Source organism: Panthera pardus, unplaced genomic scaffold, assembly GCF_024362965.1.
Source record: "Panthera pardus isolate Hobbes unplaced genomic scaffold, ASM2436296v1 HiC_scaffold_6, whole genome shotgun sequence".
Classification (NCBI taxonomy): Eukaryota; Metazoa; Chordata; class Mammalia; order Carnivora; family Felidae; genus Panthera; species Panthera pardus.
Window position 1 is genome coordinate 123,957,957 of NW_026526991.1, and position 22,606 is coordinate 123,980,562.

At 40.6% G+C, this 22,606-nt stretch overlaps 1 protein-coding gene and 1 pseudogene across 5 annotated transcripts in view; both read left to right on the plus strand.

The window, feature by feature from the left end:
• The first annotated feature begins 224 nt into the window (after positions 1-224).
• NSUN6 (NOP2/Sun RNA methyltransferase 6) overlaps positions 225-22,606 on the plus strand; it is a 69,878-nt gene continuing 47,496 nt past the window's right edge. For 2 of the 5 annotated variants that reach the window (XM_019460641.2, XM_019460640.2), the window contains exons 1-5: positions 228-781; positions 2,770-2,925; positions 4,763-4,842; positions 18,210-18,319; positions 20,135-20,288. In XM_019460641.2, the coding sequence (XP_019316186.1) occupies positions 707-781; positions 2,770-2,925; positions 4,763-4,842; positions 18,210-18,319; positions 20,135-20,288 (575 nt within the window). In that variant the 5' untranslated portion in view covers positions 228-706. Of the gene's footprint in view, positions 782-1,935; positions 2,245-2,769; positions 2,926-4,762; positions 4,843-15,549; positions 15,567-18,209; positions 18,320-20,134; positions 20,289-22,606 lie in introns of those variants that run through there. The other 3 variants (XM_053895602.1, XM_019460642.2, XM_053895603.1) reach the window with 3 other exon arrangements.
• Positions 6,933-9,933, plus strand: LOC109273671 (60S ribosomal protein L23a-like; annotated as a pseudogene).

Consider the following 22,606-nt stretch of genomic DNA (forward strand, 5'->3'; position numbering starts at 1 on the left):
CCATTTCCTCGTCTGCCCTGACACCCGCCGCAGGCGCAGGACCCAGGTGCTCCCCCGGGCTGCCGCCCCTCCCTGCATCCAACCGCCCGCACGTGGACGCGCCACCCACCGCGCTGGGAAACTCCGGGGACGTGACGTAGCGGCAACTTGCGGCTGCGGATTGGGGAACCAGGGAGGGTGGGCCGCGTCGCCGGAAGTGACGCAGGCCGGAAGCGGCTTTCGGCAGAGGAATTGGGGGGCGCGGTTTTGGAAATTAGGTTCAGAGGGCTGAACGTGCTAGAGCAGGTGCGGGTCGCTTTCCCAGGCCTGTTCGCAACGGTTTCGCCCGTCAGGGTTTTTGTTTGTTTGTTTGTTTTTTGTCTCCCCGTCCCCCCCCCCCCGTTTAGTTTTCTTGTGGTGTTTTTGCAACGTGGGTGACGTGGCCTCACAGTGATTTCCGTGAGCGTCCCTAAAGGAGGACCAAGGACGGGTGTGGTGGAGGCGAGGAAGCTGCTCTGAACTGGCGACGCTCGAGAAAGCGTGGATGTACCTCCGCAAAAGCCGAATATAACTTGGAAAGAGCGGCGCGATTTTCCTGGCCATCTGGCGGTCCCGGCGCGTGTGGGTGGTTACTCACTTGACAACACGCTGCTCACTGTTCACTCGGAAAGAGAAAAATCACCGTTTTCCAGCATTTTTCTTGGAGGAGAACAAAACTATCGCCAAAATGTCTATTTTCCCTAAAATATCTTTGAGACTTGAGGTTGAAAGGTACCTTAAGGAGGGTTTTATGAATAAGGAGGTAGGTCAAATAAACCTGGTAGGTGATATTTGCAAAAATTCAAATATTTACACACTCTGGAGAAATAGAAAAAAAAAAAAAAGAGGCCTAAAGCGAAAACTCATCTTGACACCGTTGTTTCTGCCTGTTTTTTTCCGAATGTAAAAACGGCCGGTATCTTCCCCGTAGGGATTTAGTGCTTTCGAGATCAGAGGTGAATGAGGTGTATACGTTTCCACCCTTAGGAACGTGAAAGAAGGGAGGGGAACAAAGCGGTTCTGTGCCCGGCAGTAGGCGTGGCACTGAAGGGCTTGCAAAATGAGCGCAAAAAGATTCCTGTTCTCGAGAACTTAAGTCCTGCAGACAAGTCACAGCTGCACTCTTGGAGTGTGGCAGTCTGGTGAAAGGGATGCCAGAAGCTGTTAATGCCTCAAATGCCACCCGTTGTGCTAGGTGGCTTGCAGACCTTTACATCTTAATATTCGCGCTCTCTCGCTCGCTCTCTTTTGGTGGAGATTGCCTCTCCATTTTAACAGGTGAGAGGACGGAGGGTCCAAAGAGGCCAAAGTGACACCGCTATGAGGTAACAGGACTGAGATCTGAAGCCTGAAGAGCTCAGGTACAATGACAAAACCCAGATCTGGAGTCCCGAGTCCTGGGTTTGTGTCTCTGTGCTTTGAACGAATCATTTCAGAGCGCTTAGCCTGAATTTCCTTTTCTGCGAAAACTGGGGATGTTAAAAATACACATCCTTACAAGGTTGCTTTGGAATATTAATCCTGAGAAAGCAGTTGGCGTTGTTCTGGCACACAGTCCTCAACAAATACTCATTCTCTGTGCTTTTCGCAGTGCCTCGCACAGAAGTCCTCCGTGAATACTGTCTTTGGTTGCCAAGCTTGTGCTCTTGACATTTTACGATCCGGCCTCTAGGCAACTTTGTACTTCTAAGTCTTTGCTTTTCTGTTCAAAGTAAAGCCACCTAAATGTTAATCGTGCGTGAAGATATTGCTGAAGCTGACTTGTTAGATTTGATTTCTGCATTTTATTTCCAAAGATTATTTAAAAAAAATTTTTAACGTTTTATTTTTGAGACAGAGAGAGACAGACCATGAACGGGGGGGAGGGTCAGAGAGAGGGAGACACAGAATCTGAAACAGGCTCCAGGCTCTGAGCTGTCAGCACAGAGCCCGAGGCGGGGCTCGAGCTCACGGACCGCGAGATCATGACCTGAGCCCAAGTCGGGTGCTCAACCGACTGAGCCACCCAGGCGCCCCTCCAAAGATTATTTTACGGGATTAGACAGCATGGAAAGAGAAAAGACATTCTCTAGATTTCAGAGAACTTAAAATATAAGGAGCGTATTAAGAGAAATAGAGGCATTCAGAAATTTTTCCCAGCGGTTTTAAAAAAAATAAATATTGCTTTTATGAAAGAAGATCCAAATGTCCGTCTTTGACACCATCTCTGCCTCAAACCCGCTAACTGTAAGTGATTTCACGAAAAGAAAAGCCATTACTTTGTAAAAGTATTGGAGGTAAAGGTCAGTTTTAATACACTAGAGAAAGTACTAATACTATGAGGCTGGTGGGTTAGTAGGCTGGCAAGTGGTTTATGAAGATGCTGTGGGGCAGGGTATATTCAGAGATCACAGAAATGGGAGGCGCCTGGGTGGCTCAGTGGGTTCCGCGTCCGACTTCAGCTCAGGTCATGATCTTGTGGTTCTTGAGTTGGAGCCCCACATCGAGCTCATGTGTCAGTGCACATCCCGCTTCAGATCCTTTGTCCCTCTCTCTCTGCCCCTCCCCCACTCATACCCTCTCAAAAATACACATTAAGAAGAAAAGATGACAAAAATGGGAAAATACATGTCTCGTAAAGCTTCAGTTCATCACAGGAAACTTGGTTGAGTCTTTCATTAGTTGAACGAATGGGTGTTCATGTTCTTAAAATTTTTAGTTCATTTGTTAAGGGACGTTGAAACATTAACTTGTTATTTTCCTCTTTTTCAGGTTGTATCTGCTCTAGGCAAACAAGAAGCAGAAAGGAGATTTGAAACTCTGTTAAATCACTTGTCACACCCTCCATCGTTCACAACTGTCCGAGTAAACACACATCTCGCCTCAGTGCAACATGTGAAAAATCTGTTGTTGGATGAGCTTCGGAAGGTATGTGCAAATTTTCTGTCATTGTGTCTATGACATTTCTACAGTCTATGTCATGTTGCTGTTCTCTAAAATCTATGAACATAATGTACTATTGCAATTTTACACCTAAGGAAGTCGAAGATCATGAATGTTCAGTTAAGTGGTAATGTTAGAGGTAATGTTAGAACCCAGCACTTGTGATTCAGAATTTATTACAGTGACTGAGTAGGTCACTCAGCTCATCTGGCCTCAGTTGCTTCATCATTAAAATACATATGAAGAGATCCGTTCTAACCCTAAAAGTCTGGTTTTGTAATAAGTTACCTGATTAGTGCGTAAATTGAAAGTAAGATGCAAGCATAATCAAAGGGCTTTTATTTATATATTTATTATAGGCTGTGTTATTAGTTTAATGAAGATGTAACATTAAGAAATCTTCAGAAAATTATCACTGATGTTGATTTACTTATTGTTCTTTAATCTCATTAGATTTATGGAATGTTTGTTATATTGTCTGTAAGAACAGTTTTATAAATTTCAAGTTGTGAGAAAATGTGTAAGAACTACCCGCTATGGGATCTGAGTGTATGAGACCCAAACTAGTGTAATAATAAGACTTGTAGAAAAAGTAATCCGATTTTGAATATTGATAGTGATAATTTTATTGAGAGTAATGACAGTAAGCAGTTCCTCTAAGCAACTAAATGTAACAAATAACAAAATATAAGCAGTTCCTCTGAACAACTAAAATTAATACTCTTATGCAGTCATGTATATGTTTTCAGGTAGTAGGACAGTGTTCTGAGGCCCATCACAACTGTCTATAACTCCTGCAGATCCAGATTATTTTCTTTTCTAGCAAACTATTCCCGGAGTCTACATATTCTAGTATTCCAGTCCAGTGGGCCTATAGCATCTAGTATTACTAGTAACTAGTATCTAGGATAAGGCAGACATTGACTATGGATGGGCTTTGAGTCTCTTAAAGGTTAAGAGTGAGGCAGAAGATTGACCCCTAAGCACTACATAGGAAATTGATGGTAGAGCAGTACCTACTTCTAGCAGGAAAGGGGTCTCAGACTATTTATTTTCTTTCTCCTTCCATGATCCAAAACTCATGTGTGTCCTAAAGAGATGTCCCATATGGGATGATGGAAGAGTGGGTGCTTTGTCTCCCCAGAGTTCTCTGGGCCCCATATTGGGATTTAATAATGTAAATTTCATCTGGCTGGTGAGGATGTGGAGAAACTGGAACCTTCATACGTTATAGGTGAGGATGTCAAATGGTTTGGCTTTGGAAGATGGTTGGGAAGAGATGCACATAACTGGTTCTCCTGAGACTGTGTGAGTTGGCCTCAGCACCTATACTCCCGGCCCTGCACCCACTTCTAGTCTGAAGACCCAAGTATGATAGAGGATACTGAAAATCCTGAACTTTTGCCAAAAAGCATTTATTTTCCTCACCAAAACTGACATGGCATCCCGTATTGATTGTATATAATAAATAATATTAATCGTAATCTTTAATGTCCTGTTTAGAGTTTTTCATTGAAAGAGTACTACATGCAATTCTATATTGGATATGTGTTTTCAAAATAAGTCATTTAAGGTAAATATGGGTTGGCTTTTATAAAACCAAACAGTAAGCAAAATAGAACCTTAGGAAGACATAGAGAAGAATAAAATATACAGAAAATATAGTTGTTTTGAAGTCTTTGTTCCATAGTATTATGTGGAATAAAGTGAGAATAGCCTAAACCAAGCTTCATGCTCTGCTAGATAATGACACTGAAAAGCTCTGTAAGTTGAAATTTATCAGTTATATTGATTGCTTCATACTTCTGTTTATTTTTAACAGCAATTTAATGGATTAAGTGTTCCTATTCTTCAACATCCAGACCTTCAGGATGTCTTACTTATTCCTATTATTGGACCTAGGTTTGTAACTTTTCCATTTCCAATTAAATTCTAAAAATTTGTCACAGGTTTTTTCTTACTGTTGGGTGATAACACTGAGTTTCTGTATTATTAGCCACTTTGTATAGATAGACAAGAATTCACAAGTTCAAAAATGCCAACTTCATACTGTGTCGTGGGAGATGTTACAAAAAAGACTAGGAATGGGCCCAAATACCTTGAAAGTAATGCATTTTATGTCCATTTGGTGCAATGATTGGTTGTTTTTCCTCCTCCTGGTTGTTTTTTTTTTTTTTTTTTTTTTTTTTTAATTTGTTTGTTTATTTATTTAGAGAGGGAGAAGCAGAATCCCAAGCAGGCTTGGGAGCCTGACAGCCCAGCCCAGAGCCCGACACGAGGCTCGAACTCACGAACCAGGAGATAGTGACCTGAGTTGAAATCAAGAGTAAGGTGTTTAACTGTCTGAGCCACTCAGACACCCCAGTTGTGGATTCTCTTAATACTTTAAGTAAACAAATGAAGTGACTTACAAAGTAGGAGGAAAGGGGCACCTGGTGGCTCATTTGGTTAAGTGTCTGACTCTTGTTTTCGGCTCATGTCATGACAGTGTGGAGCCTCCTTAGAATTCTGCCTCTCTCTCTCAAAATAAATAAATTGAAAAAAAAAAACACAAAAAAACAAAGAGCTTCCACTGCTAATATAAAACTTTTTTTTTTTGAACTACACAAAAATACAAAGCAACATATTTCCTACATTCGTAGGTGATATGTTTGTAAAATTTTATTCCTTAATCCACAGTTACATTAAATTATTGTGTATGTTCTGTAGAACAATGTTCTACTCATTTATGTATTTGGAAGACACGTTTGAAAATTGGGGAAAAAAAAGCCTTTTCATATTATAATAGGAATTCATTTCCCCAGAACATTTTAAATCCCTAATTATGGTTTAATTTTTTTGTACCCCTATGAGTTTTATTAAATAGAAAAATGCTCATTTTGTGAAAGCTTTAAAGTAATTTAGTAAAGCAGTCAATAGTAAGGCACTGGTTTAGTAAGTTAAGATTTATCTGTGCAGTGAAACATGGCCTTTAATGGGGGAGAATTATATGTACCGATAAGAGAAGAATTCACAATTATCAAAAGGAGGTTGCCATGCATAGGATAATTACAAATTGTTTTTTTTTTGTAATTACAAAAACAACTATACATTTATGTATATTTATATTTAGAAGTCTGGAGGCTTTAACGAACCCAACTTTTTTTTTTTTTTTTTTTAAATTTACTTTCTTTAAGTTTATTTGAGAGAAAGAGAGCAAGCAAGCATGCAGGGGAGAGAAAGAGAGAGAGGGAGGGAGGGAGAGAAACCTGAGCAGGCTCTGTACTCCTCTGCACAGAACCCGATGTGGGGCTTAAACTCACATCCTGTACTATTTTTTTTTCATAAAGTTATTTTTTTTAAGTTTATTTAATTTAAGGCGGGGGGTGGGGGAGAGAGAGCGAGAGAGAGAGAACTCCAAGCAGGCTCTGTACTATCAGCACAGAGCCTAACTCAGGGTTTGAACTCACCAACCATGAGATCATGCCCTGAGCTGAAATCGAGAGTCAGATGCTTAACTGAGCCACCCAGGTGCCGTCATACCCAACTATTAATAGAGGTTAATTCTGAGTGGTTAACTCTGATGAGGTTGGATTAGGAGAAAAGTGGTAAGAGGAGATTTTCACTTGTAACATTTCTGTGTTATATTTACTGCAAATATATTTACCGTAAGAAATACTGTATGTATTTCTTTTGCATTAAAAAGAAGGAGTTTTTGAGTTCCTTATTTTAAATTTTTTTTTTTTTTTTAACGTTTTATTTATTTTTGAGACAGGGAGAGACAGAGCATGAACAGGGGAGGGTCAGAGAGAGGGAGACACAGAATAGGAAGCAGGCTCCAGGCTCCGAGCCATCAGCCCAGAGCCCGATGCGGGGCACGAACCCACGGACCGCGAGACCGTGACCTGAGCCGAAGTCGGCCGCTTAACCGACTGAGCCACCCAGGCGCCCCGAGTTCCTTATTTTGTTTCTTAAGGTGAAATTTGCAGGCGGTGAAATGGAGAGATCTTAATTATGTGTATCATTGGCTGAGTTTTCCCAAATTTGTATAGCTGTGTGGTTAAGATCCACCTCAGTCAAGATAGAAAGATGTCCATAATTGTCTCTAATTCTATATAAAGCTATTTCATTCTTTTTTAATAGCTGCATACTTAAAAATTTTTTTTATCCTTCTGTTGATGGACATTTCATTATTACCAACAGTAAATATTCTTAAGATGTTTCTTTGTGGACTTGCATAAGCATGTCTACAAGATAAATTGGTACCCCATGGAATCACTGGTTCATTGGTCTGTGCATATTTTAGTTTGAGACCTATTGCCTTCTAAAACGTTTTACCAGTCAGGAGCACCTGGGCGGCTCAGTTGGTTAAGTGTCCGATTTCAGTTGAGATCATGATCTCATCTCATGGTTGGTGAGTTCCAGCCCCGAGTTGAGCTGTGGGCTGACAGCTCAGAACCTGGAACCTACTTGGATTCTGTGTCTCCCTCTCTCTTGCCCCTCCCCCACTTGTGCGCTCATGCGTGCGCGCCTTCTCGCTCGCTCTTTCACTCTCTCTCTCAAAAATCAACGTTAAAAAATAAAAAAAATAAGTTTTACCAGTTAATGTTTCTAGCAATATATGAGAGATTCTTAGATCTTCATTCTTTTTCTCTCTTTTAATGTTTCTTTATTTTTGAGAGAGAGAGCAAGAGAGAGACAGGATGTGAGCAGGGGAGGGGCAAAGAGAGGGAAACACAGAATTCAAAGCAGGCTCCAGGCTACACACTGACAGCCCGATGCAGGGCTTGAACCCACGAACCACGAGATCATGCCCTGAGTCGAAGTTGGACACTCAGTCGACTGAGCCACCCAGGTGCCCCTCAGATCTTTTATTCTTGCTAATACTGGCTATGCTAGCTCTTTTAAAATGTGTAGATAATTTAATTATTTTCTGAATTTAGCAACCCTTTCATCCTGTTCCTTGTAGTGATCTAGGCTACTCATCAGAACATTTGTGAACTAAAAAACACAAATGATGAGTTACAACAGGAAAGTATTCAAAAGTCATTTAGGAGAATAGATTCACATACCTCCCTTTCACTTCTAAAAGGAGCAAATCCATTCTTTTTTGTTTTTAAAATTCATTATCACTATTATTACCTTATGAGTTTCCACTATGAAAAATGAGGAAGTTCTTAAATTTTATCCCCTAAAACCTCCACCAGCCAGTTTTTATTTACTGTGTTCTTTAGCATTGTAGAGGTTTATAACATTGTTATTCTGGAAGCACAATTCAAATGGATGCAGTGCTTACTTTTAATTCTAATAGTTCATTTCTGAGTTCTTTGTCTTGATTGCTCTCTTGGTTAGCGAGTATAGTCCTTTATCCGGTCTGCAGCCCCTGCTTCCCGTCTCCAAATTCAGTATTCTCCTCTCCAAAGTATTTACTTTCTTGCTTGAGAATTGCCTGTTGCCTTTATATTTAAACAATAGGTTGACTGATAGTGGTTTCAGGTCCCATGTTATTTCCCTTAACACTTTGTAGACATTGCTTTTACAGCGTCAGGGCGTCAAGTGTTGCTGTGAAGAAATCAGAGGTCGGGGCGCCTGGGTGGCTCAGTCGGATAAGCCTCTGACTTCAGCTCTGGTCATGATCTTGAGCTTTGTGGGTTTGAGCCGTACATTGGGTCTGTGCTGACAGCTGGGAGCCTGGAGCCTGCTTCAGATTCTGTGTCTCCCTCTCTCTCTGCCCCTCCCCTGTTCACACTCTGTCTCTCTCTCAAAAATAAACATTAAAAAAAAAAATTCAGAGGCCAAAAAAACATCCTCTCTCCCAGCCCCCCACAAGAGTAGTTTTTACTTGGAGATCTATGAATTCATCATTGAACTTTAGAAACTGGGCTAGGATATAGCTTGATTTTCACTATTCTCTCTTGCTCTTTAATCAAACAGTATAACTTTTTAGTTACAAGTCCACCAGTAGTTCTGTGAATATTTTTGTTGTACTTTTCTGTATTCTCTATTATAAGGACCCTAGGACTCTGTAGGTTGGATCTCCAGTGCAGATATTCCTGTGTTGGGGCACCCCAAGACAACCAACCCTCAGGTGCTGTGATTGACAAGAATGAGTCAGGACTCAGCATGTTGTAGTGCTTCTGGGGAAGACTGATTACACAAAAGGATACAAAAGCAAATCTAGAAGGGAAAGGTGCATGGGGCAAAGTCTGGAAGAAGTCAGGCACAAGCTTCCAAGAGTCTTCTCCCCGATGGACTTATTAGAACATGCTTAATTCCTCTAGCGACAAATTGTGACACGAGTAAAATAGTTGCCCAGGAGGGCAGCTCATTAGAGACTAGACCCAGTGGCCAAGGTTTTTATTGGGCGCTGGTCATGTGGTCACCCTCTGCCCAGCATGTACCAAAATTTCAGGCTCCCAAAAGGAAAACAGGTGTTCAGAATAAAGCACATTGCTTATACAAACAGTTTAGGAATGCCCTATCACGAAGATGGAGCCGAAGGTGAAGAAGGAAGCCCCTGCTCCTCCCAAAGCCGAAGCCAAAGGAAAGGCTTTGAAGGCGAAGAAAGCAGTGCTGAAAGGCGTCCACAGTCATAAAAAAAAAGAAGATCCGCACGTCACTTACATTCCGACGGCCCAAGACACCGCATCTCCGAAGGCAGCCCAAATATCCTCGAAAGAGCGCCCCCAGGAGGAACAAGCTTGACCGCTATGCCATCAAGTTTCCCCTAACTGCCAAGTCAGCCATGAAGAAAATAGAAGACAACAACACTCTTGTGTTTATTGTGGATGTCAAGACCAACAAGCAGCAGATCAAACAGGCTGTAAAGAAGCTCTATGACATTGACATTGCCAAGGTCAACACTCTGATCAGGCCCAATGGAGAAAAGAAAGCATATGTTCGATTGGCTCCTGACTATGATGCTTTGGATGTTGCCAACAAAATTGGGATCAACTAAACTGAGTCCAGCTGGCTAAATCTAAATATAAATTTTTTCAACAACAAAAACAAACAGTTTAGGAACAATAATCCACTCTTGGTAGGGAAGGTTTTAAGTCAGTGTTGGGAACTGTTTCTCACAGTCTTTTCCAGATGCCAGCCAAGGGCGGACCTTGCAAGCAGGCCTTTCTAAAAATAGCCATCTGAAGCCTGTTGTGTTCTTATTTCAGAGGCTTTATTATCATTTTATTTCCCAGTTCGCTATTTTCTGTTTTTTTTGAAACCCTCTCTTATCTCGGTTACACAACAGAAGTTAAGAACATTGCGTTAACGGATTGAAAGTATTTATTTTGAGAGTGCTAGTGCATGAGCAGGGGAGGGGCACAGACAGGGAGACAGAGGATCCCAAGCAGGCTCCATGCTATCAGCACAGAGCCCGATGCAGGGCTCGAACTCACGAACCATGAGATCATGACCTGAGCCAAAATCGAGAGTTGGACACTTAACTGACTAAGCCACCCAAGTGCCCCACTATTTTCTGTTTTTTATCTTGTTTTTCTTATATACCATTTTTGAATTTTTCCTTTTACTTATTTTTAAAAGTACAAAGACATATTTGGCGTTCTTTTCCTTGGGTTTTTGTTTGTGTTTTGGTGTTGTAATATTGTTTTGGCTACTACCTATGTATAGGTCCCATGTCGAATGAATCTTTTCTGTTTATTATTCATTGAGTAGAAACAGTTACATTCACGTAGCTTCATCTCCTTTGTAGTTTGGTCAAAAATGTTATAGAATACTCTGGTTTCTCTTCAGATCGCATAAAAATGTTATACAATGGGGTAAAATGTGTCCCTAGACGACCAAACAGATGTGTTTTCTGGAAATGCTTTCACCAAGTTTTCCCTAGCAGCAAATTTCTAGTCCTGGTGAGTGGAGCCGATACAGGCTGAGGCTCTCTGTGAAGACTTCTAGCTCACCGCTTTTTTTGTACGGGGCTTTAAATTGTGTTTCTGCCTCGTTAACTCTGGCGAGGAGCACTGCTCTTGGTTGCTCTTCCCCTTCCCTTAGCTTCTTCCAGGCAGTTTATCCAGATTTCTCAGGGAAACACAGACACCTGCTTGCCAGTGTTGACAGTCCTGTTCCTCTTTCAGCTTGATATGCTGTGGATGGGGTACTGACAAGACCTCAGATCGTCTTTTCTCCACCTGGACCCCCTGTCCTGGTTCTGAGTAGTAAATAGTTGATTAGGCCTCTAGGTGCCTTTCCTTTTCATACCCTGTTGAGGAACTAGGTTTGATCCACATTTCTCTTTGTCAGGCAGTTATTCCTCCTCATTGGGAATGTAGCTAGCTGTTCCTTAGTTTTATTATAAGCGGCATGTCCTTCTCGGATTGATTTTTTTTTCTCCATTTCTGCAGACTTCAGAAACAGAAATACACACACTTACTCTTTTCCTACTCTTGTACAAGATGCTCAATATCATACAGTTACTGAAAATACCAAAACAGGGGCGCCTGGGTGGCTCAGTCGGTTAAGCGTCAGACTTTGGCTCAGCTCGTGATCCTGCGGTCCATGGATTCGAGCCCCACATTGGGCTCTGCTGTCGACACAGAGCCTGCTTCAGATCCTCTGTCCTCTCTCGCTGCCCCTCCTCTGCTTGTGTGCATGTGCTCTCTCTCTCTCTCAAAAATAAGCATTTAAAATTAAAAAATCAAAACATAGAGGTTAAACTTTATTTGTAGATAGTGAGCAATTTTAAAAGTAATTTCTCACCATAAATTCAGTTTCCCTCAGGTTACTTAACAGGATACTTAACATGATACTTAATACTGATGAAGTATATTTTAATGTTGGGAAGATCTTATCATTCGCAACATAATGAAATTGAACATAAGGTTGTGATGCTGCATTTGATGGTATCCGTGTCAACTTTAGTGAAAAACCTAGAAGAAAATTGAATGCCGGCCTTCACTTGATATAAGAGTGTTTTTAGGGGCACCTGGGTGGCTCGGTTGGTTGAGTGTCCAACTCTTGATTGCGGCTCACGTCAGGATCTCACGGTTTCTGGGATCAAGCCCCACATAGGGCTCTGCACTGACAGCAAGGAGCTTGCTTGGGATTCTCTGTCTTCCCCTCTCTCTGCCCCTTCTTCTCTCTCTCGCTCTTTTTCAAAATAAATAAATAAACTTATTTAAAAAAAAGTGTTTTAACATCCTATCCCAAACAGCATTTTCTAAAGACTGCATTTAGATTAGTAGAATGTTTTAGGTTAATATTCAGTTCATAATTTTTAAGAACCTCTCCATTTTTTTTAATAGTGTACCTCCCTTTTTGACAAAAATCTCAACAAAATATTTTTAGCAGTTGAGAAAATTTTTTCTTTCCTTCACAACTGAATAACTAATCCAGTAGCATAAATCTCTGGAGATCCAAAGGAGGCCAGATTTGCCTCTCTCAGCCTGCGCGATTTCTATCTTTCTTATCTTGCTAGTATCAGCACTTTAATATTTCAATTACTATTTATGTATATGAAATAATATGGTAAATGCAATAGAATACTCCAGCAATTGCACAAACATGTATGATTAAAACAGATGGCAACCCTGCTGAAAAATATTTGTTGGAATGCAGTAATATGTAACATCTTAAAATTATATTCATTATCTCCTGTTTGGTGTAGAGTTGCTAATATGTGCAGTTAAAAAATGCCAAATAAATAAGTTTATGTTTTCATTTATGTTTTAGTGGGACATTCTCATAATCTCAGTTTTTAGTTCATAGACCCCTCATTTTTTTTTTTTTTATATTTATTTATTTTTGAGACAGAGAGAGACAGAGCATGAACAGGGGAGGGTCAGAGAGAGGGAAACACAGAATCTGAAACAGGCTCCAGGCTCTGAGCTGTCAGCACAGAGCCCGACGCGGGGCTGGAACTCACAGCCCTCACGGACCGTGAGATCATAACCTGAGCTGAAGTCGGCCGCTTAACCGACTGAGCCACCCAGGCGCCCCTAGACCCCTCATTTTTAAAGCTATTTTAATATTTTTTTCTTAATCAGAGTACCTTCATTCTATTTTCCCTTTTATTTGTATGACTGTGCTATCAGAAAATCCACTTCAATGGTGTTGATTTACTCCTTTATTTGTAAACATTGCAGTAAAAAGTCAAGCTTTTGGCAGGTTTTATGGCCCTGCATCAACTTTGACATGTCCTTTTATCTTTCCTGCCTACAACTCTCCCCTTCAGGAAAGCTGAATTACACTTCGATACTTGTTTTTGTACAATTAGTCCTAGTGTTGAGGGATCTCTAAGACCACTCCCTGGTTTGATGACTCTCTAGGATGACTCCTAGGATTCAGCATTATTTGTGACTATGATTTATTGCAGTGAAGTCATCTGAAGCAGAATCAGTGAAAGGGGGGGCACGTGGGAAAAAGTACAGGGTAAACCAGTTGAAAGCTTTACAGAATTCTCTTCCAGTGGAGTCACACAGGAAACAGTTCCCTCAGCAACAGGTTTGACAACATGAGATGTTGCCAGCCAGAGAAATTTATGAGAGGCTCAGTGACCAGGATTCTTATTCGGGGGTGATCATGTAGGTACTCCCTGCTTGGTACATGCCCAGAAGGAAATTCTGGTCCCCCAGAAGGAAAGTCAGTGTTGGCCATCAACCTTATTATTTATACAGGCAATTTAAGCATAGTGAGCTATTCTTGTCAGGTAACCATGAGTACCCGCCTGAAATCTAAGTTCCCAGATGCCAGCCAAGGACCAACCTTATAGCCATGCCTTCCCAAGAAAGGCTAGCTATTCAGGCTTGCTATGTTAACTCTATTTTTTTCTTTGTTTCAAGTTTTAATTTAAATTCTAGTTAACATATAATATGATATTGGTTTCTGGAGTAGAATTTAGTAATTCATCACTTGTGTATAACACCCAGTGCTCATCACAAGTGTCCTCCTTAATACCCATCATCCATTTAGCCCATCCCCCACCGTCCTCTCTTCCAGCAGTCCTCAGTTTCTCCTTTATAGTTAAGACTGTCCTAAGGTTTGCTTCCCTCTCTCTCTTTTTTTTCTTTCCTTCCCCTGTGTTCATCTGTTTGGTTTCTTAAATTCCACATGTGAGTGAAATCATATGGTATTTGTCTTTCTCTGGTTGAACTTATTTTGTTTAGCGTAACACACTCTGGCTCCATCCATGTCGTTGCAAATGGCAGGATTTCATTCTTTTTTCCATAGTCTTTCCTTCTGTCCTCTCCATGAAATGGTTATCCCCATAAAATACTCTGATTCACACTACAAGTTTCCATGCCACAAGACATTTTTTGAATTGGTGCTATGTGGAGGACCCAAGGGTTTTACAAAGATGAATGAAACTTAGTTGTTTCATTTAAAAACAGAAAACTTTGGTGTGAGTCAGACCGTTAACAGTGAAGGTGTACATGAAGTGCCATCAGAGCACAGAATAGGAATGACTTGAGTAAAAGAAAATTGGTAAAGATTTTCTGCAAGTGGATGTTATTTCATTGGAGCCTTGAAAGTGAGCAGGCAGTAGGCTGATGAGGTAAGATGGGGGAAGGGTATGCAAGGTGGAGAGAAGTATGGGGGTGTGAAAATGTAAGGTGGCTCATGACAAAAGTGATCAGGTTTGTCTACTCAGTTGCTTTTGCAGAGAGGTTGGTGAAAGATGAGGTTGAAGAAGTTAGGGGAGGCTGGCTGTCAAATGTAAAAAGATTTTTTCAACTAAGGAATATTTAGGTTTTTTTTTGTTTTTGTTTTTGTTTTTTTTTTTGCGCAGAACATAGGAGCTAAAGAATATTAGTGGTACATAAAGTTGTTTTTCAAACTGCGTGCAGATCACGATCCATTAGTAGGTTGTAAAATCAATATAATGTCTTTTTATTATTTTATAAAAGAAATGGGATATTATTTTGTAACGTATCCTAGTGCATTGCACACAGTGAAGATATTTCATGAAACATTTGACAGATACACACGCACCTACATATGTGTACTGGGTTGTGATAATAAGTGCATTTGTAACATTGGGTTACAGTCCAAAAAGTTTGAAAAACTTTTTGAAAGCAGATGAATTGCAAGACTGTAAACAAACCATTTCAGAGTGTTGTATTTCCAACGATATGGTGACCTAGATAACCTGAAAATGTTTCTGCTACACACAACCTAGGAATACTAAATAAAAAAAAGGCCAGAAGATGCACACCTGGGTGGTTGAGAATGTGAGTGAGATATTCAGGGATTAGAATGAAGAGTAACTGAAAACAAAGCATGTGGGCTCATACTTAGGGTTGGGGGATGTGGGAGGGGAGGTAGTTAGTTGGTCTCCTAAATCTAGGGCCTTTTTCTTTTGTTGGTGTGTGTGTGTGTGTGTTAGAGCACGAGCAGGGGAGAGGGAAAGAGGGAATCTTAAGCAGGCTCCACACCTGGCACGGAGCCCCACATGGGGCTTGATCCCATGACCTTGGGATCTTGAGACAAAATCAAGAGTCAGATGCTCAGCTAACCGAGCCACCCAGGCTCCCCTAGGGCCTTTTATTTTAATAAGAGGCTATTAACCCCAGGAGCTGAGAAGTATCCAGCAGTCAGTGCAAGGCAATAATCAGGAGTTGATCTCTCTTGTCTTAGGATCTGGGTTGAAGAAGACAAATCTGAGAATGTGGAACTATGGTTCATACCTCATAAAGGTTTGGAATTCAAATTCATACTACCCAAGTGGTCTTGAAACCTGCAGTCTGGGAAATTAACATAAAAATTTGATCCCAAGCCAGTTCATGAGGTGCTTGGCAAAAGCCAGGCAAAACCACTCTTGAGTGACACACATTCAGTGCTGGCCACACACATTTCTCATGGTTGAATGCTATATACTAAGATTCAGACCTCCATAAGTGAGAACAGCATATACAGCAAATCGAAGGATCCTATTTCCCCCTGAACTTTAGCAGAGTAGAGCTCTCTGGTAGAAACTTAAAAAATTTTTTTTTAATGTTTATTTATTATTGAGAGAAAGAGAGCGAGCATGAACATGGGAGGGGCAGACACAGAATCTGAAGCAAGCTCCAGGCTCTGAGCTGTCAGCACAGAGCCCGACGCAGGGCTCAAACTCACAAACTGAGATCATGACCTGAGCCAAAGTTGGATGCTTAACCGACTGAGCCACCCAGACGCCCCTCTGGTAGCAACTTTAAAATCAGAGTTCTTAGGGGTGTCTGGGTGGCTCAGTTGGTTGGGCATCCGACTTCGGCTCAGGTCATGATCTCACTGTTCACAGGTTAAAGCCCCATGTGGGGCTCTGTGCTGACAGCTCAGAGCCTGGAGCCTGCTTCAGGGTTCTGTGTCTCCCTCTCTTTCTGCCCTTCCCCTGCTCACGCTGTCTGTCTGTCTGTCTCTCTCTCTCTCTCTCTCTCTCTCCCTCCCTCCCTCTCTCCCTCTCTCCCCCTCCCCCTCCCTCTCCCTCTCCCTCTCCCTCTCCCTCTCCCTCTCCCTCTCCCTCTCCCTCTCTCCCTCTCCCCCTCTCCCCCTCTCCCTCTCTCTCCCTCTCTCTCCCTCTCTCTCCCTCTCTCTCCCTCTCTCTCCCTCTCTCTCCCTCTCTCTCTCTCTCTCTCTCCCTCTCTCTCTCTCTCTCAAAAATAAATAAATATTAAAAAAATAGATTTGGGGCTCCTGGGTGGCTGGTTATGCATCCAACTTTGGCTCAGGGCATGATCTCGCAGTCCGTGAGTTTGAACCCCGCATCAGGCTCTGTGTTGACAGCTGAGAGCCTGGAGCCTGCTTCAGATTCTGCGTCTCCCTCTCTCTCTGCCCCTCCCCTGCTTGTGCTCTGTCTCTCTTTGTCTCTCAAATGAATGTTAAAAAAAAAGAAAAAAAAAGAATAGAAATAATGGGGGAAAGACAATATTCAAAAGTGTAATGCTAAGAATTTTCCAGGATTTATGAAAGACATGTAAGAAGTACAATGAGTCTGAAGCCAAAAATAAAAATAATTCCATGTCTACTTCAGAATGAAACTGCAGAATGCCAAAGACATAAAGAAGATCTGAAAATGGTCGAGGGTGAAAAAGCCAAAAAGCTATTTCAGAAATTAAGTCAAGAGCTGATATAGGTCCAGTGTTGGAGGATGGGTCCAGAAGACCTGTCGGAGAATTAGAGGTGGCATGATTTGGTAACGCAATATATGTCGAGTAAGGAGGTTTAGGAAAAAAGGGATTTAAAATAATGTTGAGACTTCCGGTTTGGTTATTGAAGCAGATGACACTTTGTTCAAGATTGGCAACAGAAGGATTGGAAGATTTGGGATGTGCTAAGGATGAAGGAGTGGATCAGAGAAAAGTAACATTGTTTAGGACTTGATAAGCTTGAAGTGACTAGGGGACACGCACATACAGTTACCTGCAGGTGATGAGAAATGCCAGTCCAGGGTCTAGAAAGGCCGAACATACGAGTACACAGGTCATTTTTGTAAGTGATTATTGAAATACTGAGATTGCCAAGGGGTAGAATGCAAGGTGAGAAGAAATGCAGTATGTTTTGGAATGTGGGGACTAGACCTCTTTAAGACATAGATCGAAAATGAACAGTGAGAATGTAAGACAGGAGTGGAATAAAGCCGAGAAGCTTAGTGAGATTTGACCATCGGGAGATTACTGAAGGAAGATAGGACACACACAGTTATGCTGCACGGAGTTTTGACAACACCTGTGAGATGTTGCCAACCAGGGTCGCTCATCAGAGACTCAGTGCTTACGATTTTTATTTGGGGCTGATCACCTAGGCACCCCCTGACTTTTAGAAAAGTCTTTTCTGTGTGTTAGAAGTGACCCCCAGGTGTTAGTTGTCTAAGGAGCGCATGGGAAGTGAGAAATTGGAAAACACTCAAAAAAGTTGGACAGTAAAGGAAGACTAAAAGACATCTTTGTTTTAAAATACAAATGGTTTACCATGCAGCAGTATACCATTTTAGAAATGTTTTATTGTCTGTTTAGGGTCTTTTTTAGTCTTTGAAGACAGGGACTTTATTTTTCTTCCCTCCTAATGCTGTTATGAAAACAGCAATGCTCATTAAATGAGTAAGCAGTTTTTGGTGCCACTTTATTGCCTTCCACCAGATGGACATCTTTCTATTTTTTCTTTTCTCAAGTGTGTCCCACCCCACTCTCTAAACTACTTTCTCTATTCAGCTTTTTTTTTAGCTTGCTTTTTCTTAGTTATCCATTAGTGGGATTATCTTAGGACAGTCAAGACTAAAGAGGTTTTAAGGGTTTAGGTTGAGACATTAAAAAGTTTGGTTGGGGGTGTATTACTCTGTTAAATTGCTCATCTTACATCCCTAGGAGGAATATAAAAAAACAGCAGTGTGAAGCAGTTGTTGGAGCACAGTGTGGCAATGCAGTGTTAAGAGGGGCCCACGTCTACGTTCCCGGAATTGTGTCAGCTTCGAAATGTAAGTATAATGTTTAAGCGTCTCTGTAAAATAAAAGATTCTTTAAAATCCGTGTACATGATCAAATGGAAACTTTATTTAACTATCACTCAGATGCATTTCAAGTTTATCGGATATTTTCCAAGTTTTACGTTCGGGATAGCCAGCGAGAGGTTTATCTGATACAGTCTAACAAATTTGGCATCCATGTAAGGTCTGCCAGTTTTTTCCTTTCCTTATAAGGGTATGTGAGATGATCTTCAGAGGACTGTTACTGATTAATAGAGTGTAAGATGTCAGTGAGATTTTATTTTGTATTCTTAAGTCCATTGCCCTCAGACTTCCGTTGTCACTGTGTGGGTAACCTTCAGTACCTGGAATTTTAATATTGGAGTAAAAGTCAATATTCTTAATTTACTCACTCAGTTGATGACCTGTTACATTATGCTTAGTAAGTTAGTCACTGTGGTTCAGTCCTAATTTATTGGGCTTGAAATCAAGAGACGGGGTTTTGATCTCTTGGTGAGTTATTCAGTCTGTGGGCTTCAGTTATCTTGTCTGTGAAATAAATAACTTGACCTACATTAGTGTATGCTAAACCACTGCCCACTGGCCAAGTCTGGCCCGTGTCTGCTTTTGCGTGGCTCACAACTGAAAATGGTTTTTCCATTTTTAAAAGATTGTTTTAAAACGCAGAATATGCCAATAGACTTGATGTGGCTCACAAAGCCTCAACTGCTTACCACCCTTTACAGAAAAAGTTCACTGACCCCTGATCTGTGTGGACAGTTCTAGCTCTGGCTGATCTGCTACTCACTACTGTGGTCAAGTTAATGGGCTAGACAAATTTGTGGCAGGCTAGGTCTAAGAAGAAGTGGAATGCAATTTCCCATTTTGAAAGTCATCAGGATGTGTTACTGAAATTAATGAAATGACTATAAAAATTAGACTTAACCATAGAGATAAATTCTGTACTCTGTAGTTTCAAGGTGTTGTGAGTATATACACATGTATATGTATGGGCATGTATATGTGCACACATACATATATATACACACATGCACACACACACATATATATATATGAATGAATGTTTGTGCTTATCATTTACATCCCTGCTGTAACTGCTATAATAGGAAACCTGCAAAGAAATAACAGGGTTGTGGGATTTAGAAAAATTTCTTTAAGGGATTTTAGTATACTTTTTTGAGGAATCGTTTAAAAAAAAAAAAAAGTGAAAACGGAGGGAGAGGAATGGGGATGTGGGGTGAGGGGAGGAGAAAGAGAGAGAGAGAGAGGGAGGGAGAGAGGGAGGGAGGGAGGATCCCAAGTAGGCTCCACTCTGTCGGCACATAGCCGACATGAATGGGGCTAAAACTCATGAACCGTGAGATCGTGACCTGAGACGAAATCAAGAGTCAGGCCCTCAACAGGTGCCCTGGGATCTTTTTAAAGGAACCTTAGAACTTTGAGGATTGAGCCAAAGATACCAAAATTTAAATGAAATTTTTTAGGGAATGTTAGGTTTGGAGAAAATAATTTAAGTAGGAGATACCTTCCTTTTCTGCTTAGCTAAATTCTTCCAATTCAGATAGAATGTTTTGAAGACTTTTGTTTTCCTAGAAAAAAGTCTTCAGTTAGATTTACTGTTACAGAACATTTAAAAGCAAAAAGCAGTATTTTCTGTAAGGGGTTATTTTGAGATAATGAGCCAGTTTAGACCTCCATACCCACTCGTGATGCCCTTTCATGTCCCCAGTCCAGCTTAAAGAATGTTCACTATTCTCCTACCAAAACAGAGTTTAATTAGTATCATCTGGTTTTCTTCTTTCTTAGTTATGAAAGCTGGAGATGTTATTTCTGTATACTCTGATATTAAAGGCAAATGTAAGAAAGGAGCCAAAGAATTTGATGGAACGAAAGTATTCCTTGGCAATGGGATTTCTGAGCTAAGCCGCAAAGAAATCTTCAATGGGCTACCCGAACTGAAGTATGTCGTCAAGGTTTGTTTGGGGGAAATGTACATCCTTTCTGGTGATTCAAGGAAAATAATAACAATGTCAAAAATAGATCTAGTTGCATTATAAAATTTTGTTGGTATAAATTCAACTGGAAAATAATCGTCGAGTATTTCCATGTTTTTTGAAAAATTGCTTTTAGGTGAAAGAGTAGGTGCTTAGATTAAAGTGCCCTGAGTAAGCACATAGTCACACTGTAGTTGTCAGTTTCAGTTTTCCTTGTGAATTTTATTGATTTAAAAATTGTTGCATCTTTGGGGAACAGTACTCATCTTGAAAAAGGATAAATTGTGACCTATCCAGAGCTTTTTAAACAATCTGACTTTGTGAAAGGAAAAGCTTATGATTTTAATAAAAATTAAAAAGCAAAAAATTTATATTCAATTTTTACCAGAAAGCCACATGGCTACTTGTGGTCAAGGATTAGTGTTTGGATTTACTCAAACCAAATTAAGATACAGTTATTGTTAAATCATCTCAGGTTGCTCCTGGCTCTAAACACATCAAATCTGTGGGCAGTCCAGAGTCTGCTTTTGCTTCACGTTTCGGCCTAAACTGTTTAAGGAGTTCCGTGGACAGCTCCATTACCCCACCGCTGACAGCTGATGTAGAGGTACTGAAAGCTGTGCGTTTATCCGCGGAGAACTGGACCATGTCCCTGATCCCTGGAACAGTTTTCATGTTGCAGTGATTTGGGTTTATGATTGAAATTACTTCTTCAGAGGTAACAGATTATTGGATTAGCTAACTCTGGAAAGCAGGCGCTTTCCAAATGGCCAAGAGCAAATATTTTATTCTTAGACGGCTTATGAATATGAAGATAAAGCATATGTATGTTGTGTTTTTCTTTGGGTCTCAAATTGGGAATCAATGCTTTGACTGCCTCCTTCAGTTCTGTTGTTAGTAGTACACGCCTCATCCTCTTTGTGTGTGTGTGTGTGTGTGTGTGTGTGTGTGTGTGTGTGTGTGTGTGACTGGCTTCATTTTTTTTTTTTCCTGAAGAATAATTGACATACAATATTGCATTTCAGGTATACAGCACAGTGATTCGGTATTTATATGCATTAGAAAATGGTCACCACAATAAGGTGTTACCATCTGTGGTCACGCAAAGTTGTAACAATATTACTATCTTTCCTATGGCATACCTTACATCCCCATGTTTTATTGATAACTATTTTATTTTTAAATTTTCCTTCAGGTTTATTTATTTATTTTTGAGAGAGAGTGAGTGAGTGACTACAAGCGAGGGAGGGGCAGAGAGAGAGAGATCAGGAGACACAGAACCCGAAGCAGGTTCCAGGCTCTGAGCTGTCAGCTCAGAGCCCGACATGGGGCTGGAACCCACAAACCATGAGATAATGACCTGAGCCGAGGTCAGACCCTTAACCAACTGGGCTACCCAGGCACCACTTTTGATAACTTATTTAATCTTATTTGTAACTTATTTAACCCCCATAACTTAATCCTGGTAACTGATTTATAACTGGAAAATTAATCCTTTTCACCTATTTTATTCATTACTGTCACCCCCTTGCCTGTCGTACCCATCAGTTCTCTGTATCTATGATTCTGTTTCTATTTTGTTTCGTTTGTTCATTTGTTTTTTAGATCCCACAGTGAAATCATAATAGTATTTGTCTTTATCTGACTTATTTCGCTTAGCATAGTACACTTGAGGGCCATCCATGTTGTCATGAACGGCAAGATTTCATTCTTTTTTGTGACTAATATTCCTGTGTGTATATGTATATATACCACATTTTCTTAATCCATTCATCTATCAGTGGGCACTTTTCTTCTTGTGATTGATTTCTAGTTTCTTGCAACTGATTTCTAGTTTCATTCTGCTGTGTAGGAAGAGAAGCTTGATGTGATTTCAGTCTTGTTAAATGTTAAATTTATTGAGATTTGTTTTGTGGCCTAACGTGGTGTATCTAGGAAAATGTTACATGTACACTTGAGAAAAATGTGTAGTCTGCTGTTTGGGGATGGAATATCCTGTATGTATCAAGTCGATCTGGTTTGATGTGTTCTTAACAGCTGTTATCGGATTATTTTCTGTCTGGATGATCTATCCATTGATGTATGTGTGGTGTTAAAGTCCCCTATTGTTACTGTTATTAATGATTCTCTTTATGATTATTTAATGCACTTCTTTGTCTCGTTACAGCCTTTTTGTTTTAAAGCCTTTTTTGTTTCATATAAGTGTTGCTACCCCAGCTTTCTTCTAGTTTTCATTTGCATGGAATATTTTTTTGTAGCCTTTTACTTTCAGTCTGTATTTGTC